The 15,785-nt window shown below is 47.8% G+C and overlaps 1 protein-coding gene across 3 annotated transcripts in view; it reads right to left on the bottom strand.

Moving 5' to 3' along the window:
- The window catches only part of C2CD2L (C2CD2 like), a 31,272-nt gene that overhangs the window by 12,024 nt on the left and 3,463 nt on the right, over positions 1-15,785 (bottom strand). Inside the window, exons 2-14 of one of the 3 annotated variants that reach the window (XM_067566798.1) lie at positions 13,888-13,983; positions 13,183-13,302; positions 11,776-11,886; positions 10,777-10,893; positions 8,316-8,430; positions 7,983-8,106; positions 7,453-7,517; positions 6,648-6,775; positions 5,803-5,974; positions 4,756-4,857; positions 3,827-3,960; positions 2,802-3,084; positions 95-159 (exon numbers count right to left, since the gene is read on the bottom strand). In XM_067566798.1, the coding sequence (XP_067422899.1) occupies positions 152-159; positions 2,802-3,084; positions 3,827-3,960; positions 4,756-4,857; positions 5,803-5,974; positions 6,648-6,775; positions 7,453-7,517; positions 7,983-8,106; positions 8,316-8,430; positions 10,777-10,893; positions 11,776-11,886; positions 13,183-13,302; positions 13,888-13,983 (1,575 nt within the window). In that variant the 3' untranslated portion in view covers positions 95-151. Of the gene's footprint in view, positions 1-94; positions 160-2,801; positions 3,085-3,826; positions 3,961-4,755; positions 4,858-5,802; positions 5,975-6,647; positions 6,776-7,452; positions 7,518-7,982; positions 8,107-8,315; positions 8,431-10,776; positions 10,894-11,775; positions 11,887-13,182; positions 13,303-13,887; positions 13,984-15,785 lie in introns of those variants that run through there. The other 2 variants (XM_067566784.1, XM_067566792.1) reach the window with 2 other exon arrangements.

Genomic DNA, 15,785 nt, shown 5'->3' with positions numbered 1-15,785 from the left:
GGAGCCGGATGCCACTCTGGATGGAGTTGGTGAAGCATTCACCAGTGGTGAAGCTGAACACACCGGTGGATTCACCGGTGTGCCAGCCAAGTGCATACGTAGGTGCATTGCTTCCTCAGTGAGGGGTCTGTGGAGCCGGAGCTCTTGAGCCTCACGAGCCTGCAATGGGAAGGATTGACAGATGGAGCAGCAGGTGACAACATGAGCTTCACCCAATAGCGACAATGCTGGTGTTCGTTGCTCACAGAGAAGGAGCGCAAACACGACGCACAGCTTTTAAAGCTGACTTGTCAGGACATAGTGTCCCTAAGCAGATGGGACACCCTGCATTGGTAAAAGGACAATTACTACTAAATTCCTAACTTAACTGTTAACATCTAACTACTAAAAAACTATGTGAAAACTGTTGTAAACTATATACAAGAATGCTGAAAGTCTATCAATACGGAGAGAGGAAGAGGGTTTCAATTCTGGCCATGCGTCGGTAAAAAGGAACTGGAGAGGCGTCAACCTGCGCAGCCTCACAAAACTCTGGATGTACCACGTGACTGACGCACAACACGCACATGGGTTGATGAACACTGCTACGAACAGTTCCAGCTTCAGCGCACGGCTCACATGTGCACCCATATTTGAAATCCACATAGGGATTAACACATGAAGAAGAACCAGAGTTATGAACTGACCGGTCAACCACACACCTCATTTGGAACTGGAAGTATGTAATCAGGCAGCAGCAGAGACCAAAATATTATTTTTACACACATACACGAGTGCTGTATTAAACAAACAACTAAAAATAAAGGAAAAGATTAAAAAGGTTTGACAAGGTAAGGAAACTGGTTCTGTGCTTGTTTAATTTAAACTAAGATAGCTAAAAGCAGTATTTTTCTTTTACAGAATAAAGTTTCAAAGCTATATTACGTCAATGTTCAGCTGTAAACTTTTGGAAGAACCACCCTAACATTTTGTGCAGAGTTACAAACATTTCAGAGCTACAACCGACTTCCATTCCCGAAGTGTTTGTAATGCTAAGATTCTTCTTTTATCACAGAGCATGTAAGGAAGTAGAGAGAGGATCATGTTATCAAGATCTGCACACAAGCTATTCTGAGTGACATGTATCTTGGTGGCATTTGAGAGAAGGGTCATTACTCCCCTAGCTAGGGTGTCTAAACGTCCTGATAATAATTGGGATCATCCTGATATTAGGGGCTTTGTCTTATATATGCAGCTACACCACTCCATCCAAAAACAAAAGTGTTGCCCTACCCCATACTACGACCTGTGAAGTCAAAAGTCCAAAGACAAAGAATGAAGCTCTGGGTCCAAAAGGGATCCAGTCACATAGAGACCAGCAGGGCATCCAAGTCTTTCTGTCAGTCAGTTCCCAACCCCAGTGGCCAGGTTTGCTCCAATGGTGGGTTTGGGGGGCCAGGTGGATTCTTCCCCAGCTCTAGAGGCTGCTCCTCCTTTCTTTGCTGGAGACCGTCTGCTGACTTGGGCAGATCTCACTGCAGCAGTTAGACTTGAAAACGTGAACTGAGTGTTTCTTGACAACCACAAGGGCTAGAAACAGCTTTCATTTAAAAACAAATACATCGAAATCTCATGACAGAGCACAGGCTCTAGGTATGCGTCTATTGTGCTTAGGCCTTAATCCAGTCTTAACATTGCATTCAAACCTAATTTAAAGGGAACTAGGCCCAAGAAGCCCAGCAGAGTACACATAATTGTACTGTATTTTGAACATCCACAATATGTTTTAAGCAGCAACTAAAGTGGGTAGAACTTGGCTTGCGTCTGTAGCTTGGGAGAGTACCACCACTTTGTTTCCAACCTGAGCTACCACTGCACAAGAGGAGTGGGCAAGAGATCAGCTCAATGATTTACTGTGCCATTTCTTCCTTATCTTTTTGCACACATCCCCTCACACACACCTGCCTCCACTTCCTTGTTGGTGGCCACTGGAACTAGCTCTTCGCTATTGACCCCAATGCAATTCTGCACTTTCATCTATCAGGCTCATCAGTATGGGGCAAGATTCCCTCCTAATAAATAACTTTTTCCAAGGTTCATCTTTAGCTGAATTTCAACTCATTAGTATTACATGCATGACAATGGCTTTGGGGAAGCTAGGCATGCATTCAGGATGATTTTCTTACTTCTAAACTGGGGCTCTAATGCAATTTTCCTGCCTCATTTGTAGTCCAACAATCAATATTTAGCTTAGGCAGACATGTCTGGTTCCTTTACCTGAACGACAGCAGAACCTCTCATCACATAGTTCACACATACACACAGAACACCAGCTCCAACTCTAAGCAAAACTTGAACAAGCTCTCCCATGATCGAGCCACTGTAACTTATAAACTATACCTACAGAATACTTACTAGTAAAGCAGACCAAAAAAAAACCCCACACAACTCTCACTATACTTTTTTGATATTTTGTAATGCATCCTGCTTGTTTGTTTTATTTGCTCACTTACCCAGTCGAGTAATTAGCAGGATCTCCTAGCTAGCAGCGTGAATTACAGTAACACAGTTCAGTTGTATTTGTTCACAAGAAGTGAGTGTCTTTAAAAAAACCAAATCCTTGTGGAAGTTGCCATAACTAGTCATTCAAAACATACCACCACCCCCCATTATAAAAACAGAAAAGCAGCATCACAAAACACAACTGAAGTTAATGTAACCACATGTCTGGCGCTAGAGGAAGGATGTTGCACTGCCAAAGTGTGAGATTGTCATGTCATCCCCAGGCCCTGCTGTGCTCAACATTGCTCACTCATCCTCACCTTTGTGATCCTTTAAGCTCCTGGTCTCGAGGGCACCTGTGGAGCCAGTTTCAGATTCCACATCCTCCACCGAGGGTCTCTCAGAGATGTCCGATCTTGTCGTCTCATCCAGCTCCTGACTAGCCCTCTGTCCTGAGAACGCTGCTTCCAGCAGCTGGGATGGCTCAGTGGAGTTCTGCATGTGGTCGGACATGCCTGCCATTATTGAGTACCCATGCATGGTGGCCTCCATAGATGCAGCATAACCAAGAGAAAGTGCCATTTCATCTTGGGCAATTGGTACCTGAAGAGGGTGGAAAGGTCAAACAGGAAGAAGCCACAAGTTCAAGTTCACAAATAACCTTTGTCTCCATTGGTTCATCTCTTCCCCTCCTTAAAAAAGGAGCTCAAGCCATTCTTACTAATTCTCCCACCTAGAGGAGCATGAGCTTCTGGGGGCTGAATGGAGAGGAGAGGCTACAAGTTATAATTCAAACCACTAAACGGCCCGTGAGAGGAGCATCAGGTGGGACTGCTGATGCTCAGGACAGAGGGGCTTTGCACATTTTCTTAAGCATTGTGAAAACCCATGCTCTGATTCTCACACCATCCATTTTTGTTTCCTCAGAGGAGCCAATGACCACGTGTAGTGCTAGAAGAGTATGTTTGTATAATTGCCATTATTTGGCAAGACACCTCATAGCATAACATGGCTCTCCCCCTGCTCCTCCCTCCAGCAGGGACATCTGGCAAAATCCCCTTCGCCCTCTCTAAATCCCCCATGAACACAACACTGCATCATCTTCACCAATTTCCTATCTTACTGCTGTGATTGTTGAATTCGCAAAGGCAGCTGCATTTCAGAGATGGCAATGTGCTTTGAGATCCTTTGTGGGTGATACTACGTGAATACAGGTCATTATCCAACACAAATAGATTCCTTCACATATGAGGTTTCCTGCAGGACCAAGCATCATAACACCCATGCCCCATTAACAACCATCAGCCCACATATTTGGGGGAAAAGTTCCCAGATCACCAGTTACCTTGGAAACTCCCGAGATGATAAGTGTGCTGCGTTTAGTAGGGGTCTTCTTGGCAGGTTTGTTATTCGTTTCAGTCAACTGCCTGATTGCTGTCTCGGCCACAGGATCCAAGCCATTGGACATGTGACTGTCCCCTGAATACAAAAGAGAAAACAACCCACAGACACAATTGCAGTACTCCTGAGCAGAGATAAGTCCCTTCCAGACTGAGATGCATTACCAAGGGACCAAGAAGGAGCCACAGCCTTTTCTGAATGACCTGCATGACGCTGGAGAATGAAGTCTTGGAAGACTCAACAACTTGACTGCAAGACTTAAAAATCAGCATTCCAGGCACTCATGGGCATCAAAGCTCCCTTAGCACTTTTTGTAAATTATTAGGATTTTGGTTGCCTGTGTCACGGCAAAAATTACTAATTCTAATCATTCCACTTTGTCTCCCCAAATCCACTATACAGCTTCAGATGGATAAGTTTCTGCTTCTCTTCCTGTCTTAAACGGTCATGAAGATTTGTTGTGTACTGTTAAACAGCTGGTGTGATCTAACCCAGAGGTGAGAAACAATACATGGGCATACAACCCCTGAAGCACTTTGGGATAAGATGCCTTACAGACATCCAAGATGAATGACAGGGTGTCTGAAGGTGTGGAAGGAAATTTGTGAGTAGAGTTGGGGGTTTAACTAACCCACTCTCCCCCTTACTGTAACTCAGGAAATGTGCTTCAATGATTATGAAGATTTTAGGTTTGGAATGTAGAACCATATGGAACATTCTAATCCAAGAGGCCTCCTCTTAGAATGGGGCCATGAGGAGGAGCCATATTTGGCCACTGATAAGTGTCACCAACTCAATCCCCAGCTTTTCACTGTGAAGGAGGGAGCGAGCTCCTTTGGTCCAGATGAAGATCTCATTTTCCTGTGCACTTACAGCTGCTGCTGGGTGAGGCACTGCTGGGACAGCTGCTCTCTGAAAGCATTGTCATCTTCTTCTCTGTCACTTGCACCTTGGATGGGGACCTTGAGGGTGAATCTAGACTCAGAAGGGAAAGAGAGGCACAGAATTAAGAGGAGGAGCCTGGCCTCAGCTGAGGTCACCTGCCTTTTGAGGAGGATGGAATTAACTCACCACTTCCCCGTACAGACACATGCAGATGAAGTCTTTGGGGGACTCAGTTTGACCCCTTACATCCAGCAGGACTTCTTTACCAAAACACATATTGACGGGGGTGATTTCCACCAAAGATGGGGCCAATGCATTGTGTAGCAGCCCAGACACTAGGCTAGGATACCCTGCTTCCCCACCCCATCGCATGAAACATAGATAACAGTGACACCAAGGGAGCAAACTGCAAATTTCCTCTTCATCCAACCTGGAACCCCAGCCAAAAAGTGTGCCAAACAAAAAGGTTCTTACCATCCCACAGCATGACAGAATGAGATTTGGGTCTGTCAAATCACAGTATTTAGTGCTCCATGTTAACAAATTAACATCCTAAACACGAGTTCAGTATTATACCCATGTTATAGATAAGGAAATTGAAGCAGAGAGGGGGAAATGATTTAACCAAGGTCATAACAAAAGCCAGTAACAGAGCAGGGATTAAAACCCACATCTCCGGACTGCCTTTATCAAGTGTTATTGAAGAGGTTTGTCATCATTTTACATTTATCTCCCTAGGCACTTTGCTGTGACAACCTCCGCCTCTAAGGGTACTGTGCGATTCCTCAAGTGGCTAGAAGGAAGTGAAAGAGCGGAGCTAGCACCACTGTCTCCACTTCTAAGGCTGACAACAGCCCTTCTTTCCTGCTGCAAAAGCAGCAAATTTGCCGGGATTGCTGGGTCTGACAGATATAGAATTTAGCTAATTCCACAGGGCTAGGCCTGACAAAATAAGAGTTCGCTTCATGTTGCTAAAGCAGCCACCAGCCAAGTCTAAGACACCTGCCCCTGTATAACATCCTAACCAGTCCTTACCCAGCTTGCAGTCCACCTTGGGCCTGGACTGGACAGTGGTGACAGTGGTCACGATGGTGCCATCAGGCATGATGGTTCGGTCCATCTCAATTTTTTTGGTGGGGGTGATGCTGGTGCGCAGCGATGCAGCATACTGGGGATTCAGGGACGAAGGAGACTCTTGGTAGAGCAGCTTTAAAGAAAACAGGATACAAATAAGTCATGGATAGTCCACCTATGGTGACACCCGAGGCAAGAAAGGCCATGAAGTCCTGACTTCCACTCACAGCTCACGTGGTAAGAAGACTCAGCGTGTGAGCTTGCACAGAGCAGCAATCTATGACCCCAGGGCTTTAGACTGTGCTTGGGTTACTAACGGAGAGGCACAGCTCACTATCGCTTTCCCATCCACAGGCCTCCAGAAGTGGCATCTTTTCCTTCATCCCCAGTCACACAAGCAGCTTCCAGGCCTCAGCTTTTATCTGCTAAGCCTATAGTTTCTAACTCTGAAAGAGTAAGCCTGGATCCCATTGCTGTGCACAGAAGGCCCCAACTAACCTATCAGGGAAGTGACAGCTGCATACGCAGCTGCAACAGTCCAAGATGACATGCACCCTTTATTATAGCACAGTTTCCTATAAGCAGAGAGGCCAGCCATCGGGAATCCATTACCACTCCCCCTTCAGTCAGCTGTAGGGAAGCTAGAGAGTAAGAGTGAAGGCAATACCATTCTTCACTCTCATGGCTTCATTTGCTGCCACTATCATTCCCAGATCCTGAATTCCAGGTCCCTGTAGAGTGGGGTATCATCAAGCCAACACTACCCTGGCAGACACGTCACAGGTCTTCGTAGATCATGTGCTTACCTCCAGTGTAAGGGTAGCCACAGGTGTCAGTAGCGGCCCAGCTCCTGGGGTCAGAGAATAGACCTGCCTCCCAGATGGCTGTTTGCTGCAGGAGTCAAGTGAGACAGCGGTATGTCCCAGCAGCACATCTGCAAGAGGGAGAACAAACTCAACCCAGACTCCCCCAAAACCCCTTTTTGCCTTTGGGGACCTAACTCCCTACCTCCATGAGGCAGCCTCAGAGTTGCAATAGCTCCTCCATCACAGAAGGGCTCAGTCAAGCCATATGCTTGTACTAAGCCACAAACCAATTAAGCGTCTCCTCGTTCTGAGAAAATACAAGTTCTTTCAAACTCAGGTTCTGCAGCTAGTGCATAGCGTAGTGCAACTGAACAGAAATCTGACCACTCTTGGTAATGCTCACTTGGCATCGACTAGCATGTCCCCCCTCCCTGTTTCAACCAGAATATGCAATGGCTTGATGGTTTCTGGGCATCAGAAGGGTGAAAAGGGAAGCATCTGGTCAAAAATCTAGCTTTGAAGATGGCAAACCTGAGAGCCATAGTAAGTGTCTGTCATGAAGTCAAAGCTCCAGATTGGGTTTGTATGTAAACATTCCCTGCAGTATTTGCAGCCCGAACATTGTGGCATTGCACGAAGACACATATCGAAAACAGAGTGAACTGACCAGTCTTTTTCCAAGGAGAGGATTTCATGATCCTTTCACTTGTCAAGATCTCAGGGGCTTGTTGTAACACATGGAATGAATCTCCTGAATCCTGTGTTTTCAGCCTTATGGGTCCTGCTTATGGCTACTCATACTCACTCTCCCCACCACTGCTGCTCCCCAGCACTCTCAGCTTCAACTCTTTACTTCGTGGCCCCAGCTCCCTGTAAAATAGAAACAGAGGGATTGGTGTTCGGCACGTGTCAAAAGGCTTCCATTCAAGAACTCCTTTCCTCTGACTCACCCCTCCGCACCCCATCACAAGGTCCAGAATTTATTACACACTTTTTTTTGTGGACGACGATAGAAGAGAGCTCCTGCCCAAAATGTAAGGTGCACTCGCAGAGCTGCAAAGAATTCATGGGGAGGTGGAGTTGTGGGGCGTGGAGTTGTAGTAGCAGTGCTACAGAACAGAAGTGAAATGTACAGCTATCATCTGGACTAGGAAAACTGCATGGGAATTCAGAATGGGAACAGCAGGGACACGAACATTAACTTCTACCAGTACAATGGAATTCGCATCTATGAAGTTGGCATCTGAAACATCCCCAGCCCTAATGAACCCCAAAGACCTGGCATGCTGGCTGCAACCCTCCCTTTGCCAAAAAGGAAAAACCCCCGCTCCTTACAGCATGAGCTCCTCATTCCACTCCACCTCTGCTGCAGGGCTAGCGGGGCTTGCTCTCGCTGGCTTTGTCCATTTCTGCTGCAGAGGGCTGTCCAGCTCTGCTACACAGCACAGCTTCCCACTTCCTGGGATAGAGAGAACAGATCAGAGGAAGGGAATGAGGACCAGAGGGGTTGAGTTCCACAGAGCCAATTATTAGGATCTTGCTTAACATGCATGATCCCTCCAGCCCAAACCCTGAAAAGCATCAGAGCAGAGTGTCTTCTCAACCCCTGAAGTCAAATACACCCCCTCTGCCCAGAAGGTTAAGTGTAACTGATTTCTCCCTTCTCACCTCCTTCCTCCTCACAGCCCAAATTCAGCACCTGTATATGCCGGAGGAGCAACTTGGACACCGTAGGGGCCACCATATTAGACGGAGATTCTCGGGATGGTTTGTCACAGGACATCTGAGGAACAAAAGGGGAGGAAGACAGATCAATGATGCCCCTCAAACACCTACGCTGTCGCCTTTCCCCCACCAACAGATTGGAGTGAGAGGCCATAATAGGCCAGACAGGAAAGTTAAAAGAGAGGACATGGTCCAGTGAAAAGGAGGCTGAATAACCCCAATCAACAAAAAGCAGTGCTGACTTATGATATGCATCCCTGATTGTCCTGTGGCCACTCATGGTACCTGCATGAATACAGCAGAGAAGCCAGTCATGAACCTGAATTGGTCCCACAGGGGCCCAGAGCCCATTAATCCGTGGAGGAGTCTTTGCAGGGAAGTGACTATGGGAGCACCATAGCTTAAGACACTGTAAAGCAGACAGAATAACTGACCACAGGAACAAGTCTGCATTGGGTGTGTGAAATAAGCCAGACACCCTATCAGCTTGTGAATGACTGTTTCTTTGTTCTCCTGTGCACTCACCTGCACCCAGCCCCCAGCCTTCAACCCAGGCTCCATTTCCATTGGTCCTTTAACACTCTAATGCAGGGGTGGGGAACCTCCGGCCCGCGGGCCGGATGCGGCCCGCGAAAGAATTTGATCCAGCCCGCAGGCGGGCGGGAAGTGCGCGCCGCCGAAACCCTGCCGCCGTCTGCCCATTTTCGGCGGCGGTGGGAGCTCGGAGGCGGTTACTGGCCCACGGCACCCCGCGGACACTGTAAAACCGCGCCGCCGAAAAGGCGGAAACGGCGACGGCATTTCGGCAGCGAGGGGGTGGAGTCGGCGGCGGCGCGGTTCCGTGGGGGGGGGGCGGGCAGTTCCTGCCGCCGAAACCCTGCCGCCGTTTGCCCCTTTTCAGCGGCGACGGGGGGAATTTGGCGGCGGAATCGGCGACATGGCCCGTGAATGAAGGTAGGAATATCAAAATGGCCCTTGGCAGGGAAAAGGTTCCCCACCCCTGCTCTAATGCAACGGTGCTCAGATGCGGCCACCAAGGGTTTTCTGTGCGGCCATAAGCAGCTGGGGAGGGAGGGGCAAGGATCCACCCGGCCCAGCCAAGTTTCACCTGATCATAAGCCAGGACTTGCTGGGAGCAGCCTCTGCAGGGTAAATAACCCCCAGGCCTAACACCCTAACCCTAACTGCAGTGCCTAGGTAAATGTCCTCCCCACCCTCCTCCATGTGCCTGCCTTGGGGTCCACACCCCTCCCTGCCAGCCACTGACTGTGCACCAGTGCCTGGGGTCCCACCTCCCACCCCCTTCCCTCCCTGCCTTTCTGGTACCCACCCCCCTTTCCTCCCTCCCATCCGCTGGATTGCCTCCCTCCACATGTGGGTCCAACTCCTTGCATTCATCCACTCACCCGCCCTCCCAACCGGCCATACCAATGCCTCTGGGTCCTGACTTCCACCCTCTTCCTTCCCTGCCTTTCTGACCCACCCCCTTTCCTCCCTCCCTCCCTGCCAGTGCTCGATTGCCTGCCTCCAGGGTCCTTACATTCACCCACTCATCCCCCCTCCCCGCAACCATGCAAGTGATCCCCAGCAGCCCCCTCCCTAAGCTGCAGTTCTTCCCCCGCCCTCCCAAAGAAGCCCCCGCCCGCCTCCTGCCAGGTGACTCAAGGCAGTTGCTGCACATATAGCCAGACTGGCTGCTCTGCAGGGAAGGACAAGTAACTCCCTCCAGCCACCTGGCAGGAGCTGCAGTTCTTCATGCACCCCACTCACCTTTCTCACCTGAAAGGTGAGTGGGGCAAGCAAGGCAGCCTTTCCAGTCAAAGAGCTCCTGAACTTTTGCTAATGTTCTGATCCACACAACTGATGCATCAAAACCCGGAACTTCTTATTGGGACATGTATATGTGCATGTTTATTTGATTTTCCTAACTTTAACTGAGTATATTGGGAAAAATTGTCAATGCGGCCACCAGCAAGAGTTGGTGGCTGCACTCTGAGGCCACCAAAAAAACTGTTGTGAGAACCACCGCTCTAATGGATATTTGTGAGCCTGCCAGTGACCCTTCCCAATCTCCACTGCTCTCAAGGCATACAGAAAAGAAAAAGAGGATTGATCAGACCAGCCTCAAAGCGGCCAGCACCCACTGCTCCAGAAGAAGGTGGAAAAAGCCTATAAAAGACAGTTATGGATTTAACCTACAGGGGAAGTTTCTTCCGAATTCCTGGCAGTTAGGAGCTATTTTATGTCCTGAAGAATGAGTTAACAGCCACGTACAGTTTTACTCTCAGTAGCGTAATGGAGAGTATTAATCACCACAGACACATCTAACCCTTTTTGATTCTTGCTATACTCTCAGCCCCAGTAATCTCTTGTTCCTTTAGGTTGAAAATGAGGAAAGCCTTACCACATTGCCACCAGCAGTGCATGCCTTCAGATTCACCATCATGGCAGGCTGAGTGCTGACAATTGAGTCTTCAATCAGGTCCTTTATGGTGGACAGATCCACTTTCCCATCATTCTTCTTCCCAGCAAGCCAAAATGGTAAAAACAAACAAACAAAAAAACAAGGCAAGTGTCTGGAACAGTTTCCTCCTTAGAAGATAATATGCTGCCTTGATTTCTCCTCAAAGCCATTAAGGCAGCCCCACGCATCTCTCATAGGGTCAGACTCAGCCTATGCCATTTATCTATTTTGCATTCCCCTTAGGCGTCCTAAAAAGGGGTAAAGCAGGTGTATCACTCACAGCTTAGACACATCCATGCTCACACAGCGTTTCAAAGCAAGTGGGTTAAGTCCAAGCACCTGCAATTTCCCCAAGAGTTGCATTCACCCCAAATCACGACAACAGTCATTACAGCTCCCCACCCCATCACAACTGTGTGAGACAGATGGGTGACGAACCTATGCACTTTGGAGACAGTAGCTGGATTCCTACACTACATCGGAAAGATCAAGCCAGGGGACGCCATATTCTCAATACAAATACAACACACAGTTAGGACTTGTGGGATTGGAGGGACTGAACAGGGCATGCAGTGGGGGCACAAGTCTGCCAGAGTCCACTTCATTAAGCAATTAATATTGTGGGCTGTGCTGGCTCTAACTTTTTTCAGGAACTCTCAGAGCAGAGCAGCTAAAACAGCAGTAGCTGATAGCACCTTGTCTACAGTGCTTCCACTATCTCAATCACTGGTGGTGTTGCATCAATGCTAGTTCAAGAATGGAAGATCCCCCCCCTCAACCTTCAAATAAATAAATAAAAAGATACTAACATAGACAAGGCTATAGAAAGAATAGCCTGTATCTCCCCTTCTTTCCCAAGCTACAGTCTAGTATTGGGCTCAGGCCCCCCTGCCTGATCTCCGCCCCAGCCCCACTTCCTGGCTCCCCCAGTTTGCTCACTTCACGAGGCTGAAGTTTTGGAACAACTGAAAGGTTCAAGTCTGGTCTGTCCTTGAATGTCCATGACACCAGCAGGCCCTCATTCTGCATCTCCTCCAAATGGATCTCCACCTGGCCCGGGACAAAAGAGGACCATTAGGAATCAACTTGTTATTAGGTGCACTGTTTGTTGGCTTGGGAGTAAGTCACCAACAGGGCCTCATGTAATCTAACACAGTAAAAGGGCACAGAGGACCATAAGAAAACAATCTGTGCCAGAAAGTTGGGAAATAGAAGGCTTGCTTTATAGTATCCCAGCATGCTATACAGAGTCCGGAGAGGTAAGAACTAGTCAAGAAAACCTCACTGTCCCAGAGAAAGATCAGCAACAGCCATCCCGGATTTCTCAGCCCTACCTGAAACACTGACTCTGGTGAGAGAAGCATAAGACTATAACATGTCATTATTTCATAGATGGAACAGGAAGCCTGGAAGGCGACAATGAACAACAAATTGGCTATTAATACAGGACCTCCATTGAGCCCAATCAACCAACCATTGCCAATTCTGAGCATGGACATTTCCAGTATTAACAACTCTCTTGGAGGAACTGGAGTGAGAACCAATTGGGCCATCAAATAGCCTGTCACTGGGGCAAGTACAACCTGGGCAGGATTTGAACCTGTAACTTTGAGGCAGAAGGCTCTATTGCTCCATTTTCCAATCTCACTGAACACCACAGTTTCAGTGAAAATGTATTTCCAAGCCCAACAACAATGCTTTCTTCAGAAAAGGCCCAGATCTTGGAGGCTCTCGAGAATGATCAAACAAACAACTCAGCAGGAAGCTATTGGGAATTATTTTTCTTTTAAATTAACTTGGAATCAAAAAGGCTGTTTGCTGGGAGAAGTTGGGAGATACAAGAGTTTTCTCCCATCTGATTGTTTCATTTATGGGTGAGGGAGTTAAGGAACCTTGGACCAACAGAGCTAAACCACACAGTTCCCCAATTATGGATTTCTTTTCACACAGTCAAAAAAACCTTTTGATTATAACACAGATGGGTCACAATCCTCTTTCACAACGTTTTGCTGTGTAGATAGAGCTATGCTGATTCCTTGCTTTCTGATCCAGCCAGGCAAAAGCCAGCATGTTACAAAACACCAATGGGCCATTACCATACCTCAGAAATCCAGTCATTGCATTGTTATACCTATGTAGATAGGGTCTACAACAAGTTTTATAGCATGATTCTCAGAAAGCAGCTCCCTGTATGCACAGGTCGGAGAAATCCTGCCAACACCACAGTTTTGACAGAATGATTGTTAACATGGCTCTCATGCCAGCCCTTCCCTCCCGGAAACTGAAGCATGGGTAGGGGATGGGGAAAAGAGGAAGTCTTTAACCCAGCAACTTAGGATTCGTTACCTGGGCCTGCAGCAGAGCCAAGGTCACATGATAGGTATCCATGGAAACAGCAGCTGGAGACTGCTGAGTAACAGAGACAGAGAACTTCACAGCATCAGCTGACAGATGGCAGTGCAACACCTAGACAGAAGAGAGAGGAGACAATCTGCAGCAGCCTCCTTGAGAGAAGAGGGTTGCAGAGGAAACAGACAGAAGTCAGGGGGATGCAAATATTTATGCCTGGAGAGGATATTGGGGGGAGCTCATGGTCTAAATATAAGTTCCAGAGGGTAGCCGTGTCAGTCTGTATACAGCAAAAACAACGAGAACCCTTTAGCTCTTTAAAGACTAACAAATTTCTGTGGGCATAAGCTTTTGTGGGCTGCAACCCACTTCATTAGATGCATAAAGTGGAAACCACTGATAGGAGATATATATATACACACCCAAGGGTGAGAAACAGAACAGTGGGGAGGGCAAGTGCTAACAAAGTCAGTTCAGTTAGGGTAGGTGAGGCCTCTTCATAACTGTTGATTAGAAGGGGAGAATCTGTGGATAGTGACAATTACTTCTTGTAACGAGATAACCATTCCAAGTCCCTGTTCAGAGCCGGTCAGATTGTGTCAACTTTGACACAAACTTAAAGGCGACGCCCTTGTAGAATGCATACTAGCACTCAGTGAAAAGACACAGAGTATAGCAAGATTCAGAATGGCAGTGCCTTACCATACTGTGGTCTGCCTGGTCTGTGCAGGTCACGTGACTGATGTTTGCCACTGGTGGTAGCTGAGGATTCTCTTCAAATGTGATTTGGATTGAACTCTGGGATAAGAGAATCTAGTTAGTCTCCAAACAAGGTCAATTTATCTAAAAGCCATTCCAACAAGAGGCCTCCAGAGGCATTACAGGGCATTCACATGAGTGCAGAACAGCATCCATACCAGAGGACAAGTCGGTAACACAGTGAGAGTGGGCACTTTCAGAACCAATAAGAGGAAAGCCTGCCTTGCCTGGTGTGGAGTCTGCTTGGGGAATTCCCAGCTTAAGGAGGCCCTGGCAGATTTAAACAAGGCTGGAGGATTCCATGACAGTATCTGTAGCTATGCCAAGCTAAAGGAAAGCTAATGTTTCAGAATAGAGTCTGGCAACCCACGCAGCTACAAAGTTACCCCACATAGTTCTCCTTGGGGCCAGAAACACTTCAGAATCTCAAAACATCTCACATGGCAAAGTGGCTTTCAAGAAATGGCATCAACAAGAGCATCTGCTCAGTTCTTTGCTCATTACCCCATGAACTCACTAAGGGAAGCAGCAGAGAGAGAAGGGAAAGACAGAGAGACAAGGAATAGGTAGACGCTGCATTCACACTAGGAGAGCTTTGATCAAAGAACAAAAGACAGATTCAAAGTGGCAGAAGGCAGAAAGAAATTAGCCCCCTGAACACACAAATCACTGACCTCAGTCTAGCAGGAGAAGCACATGTGTGCAGTGTGTCAAAAGCAGAGGGACTGCAGTGACAGATATGGCAATGTCAGGTCATGTGGGGGGTTGTGTTGATGCCAATCTGTTTTAACAATTTGCATTTGGGGCAAATTACTTCAAGCTGGGTTTGGGTCCACTCCACACATCAATTCTAATTGAATTGCCTGTTTCCAGATTTAGAAACACACACACACGCAAAGTGCTTGATGAAGGTTTAAGTTCATGAACCCAGCTCATTTAGTGTAACAGCCACTCCAAGCACAAGGGAGAACTCAGGAATATGGAGGAGCAGACAAGTAATGGTGGGGTCAGGTACTGAGATAACAAAATGGGCAGCTCTGCCCCTACTCCCCCTAGCACTACTCCCAAAGCTTTGGCCTCCAGGTGGCAGTAGGCAAGTACCTCCCCCTTCCCTCCCTCCCAGCTGCCAACTACTTCTGGGAAGCAGGCTGCCATGCAAGCACAGCTGCTAGACCTGTATCTATATTTGGCAGTGTGCCCTCAGGATGGCTGACATCTCACTGCATCTAAGTTCTGCTTCCCCTCTCCCCAGAGAATCAACATCTCACGACTCCAGCTCCTGCAACAATGGCACCCCCCAGTTTGTTGCAGAAGAGGGGACTGCAGACCTTAGTTTATGTCATCTCAAGATAAAGTTTAGCATCCCTGCCCTTGCATTTGTTTTTGCCACTCACTTTGATTTCCATCCACAGCCAATCTGGGGGTGAGGGAGAGAGGTGAGCTGCTCTGTGCTTTCGTGATGATCCCCCTCTGAGCCTGCGGGGGGGGGGGGGGGAACACACGACAGACTGACAGAAAGCAAGATGCCTAGAGCTGTCTTTCGATTTCACAGCATAGCAGATCAAACTCTGGGCATTACAGTGTCATGGGAACTGGCATGTGGGGAGGCATGTTCAGATGCTGCTCATTATCAGAGGTCAACATGTGGCTGGACCCAGGCCCCACGCAGGGAGAATGAAAAACTGGAGAGAGCACAACAGCCAAGCTGCAGCTTTTTCTGCAGCTTCAGAAAAAGAATGCAGCTACCTAATGATAATGAAGCCTTCAACTCAGCAGAATCTCACCTACTATAAAAGGTACCTGAGCATGAGCTAATGCTCCCCCAGTTCCAATCTGCAGAC

Source organism: Emydura macquarii, unplaced genomic scaffold (assembly GCF_026122565.2).
Source record: "Emydura macquarii macquarii isolate MOO-44397 ecotype Brisbane River unplaced genomic scaffold, CSIRO-AGI_Emac_v2 contig_312, whole genome shotgun sequence".
NCBI lineage: Eukaryota > Metazoa > Chordata > Testudines > Chelidae > Emydura > Emydura macquarii.
The sequence above is the reverse complement of the archived record's forward strand: the minus strand, read 5'-3'. Positions and strand labels throughout refer to the sequence as shown.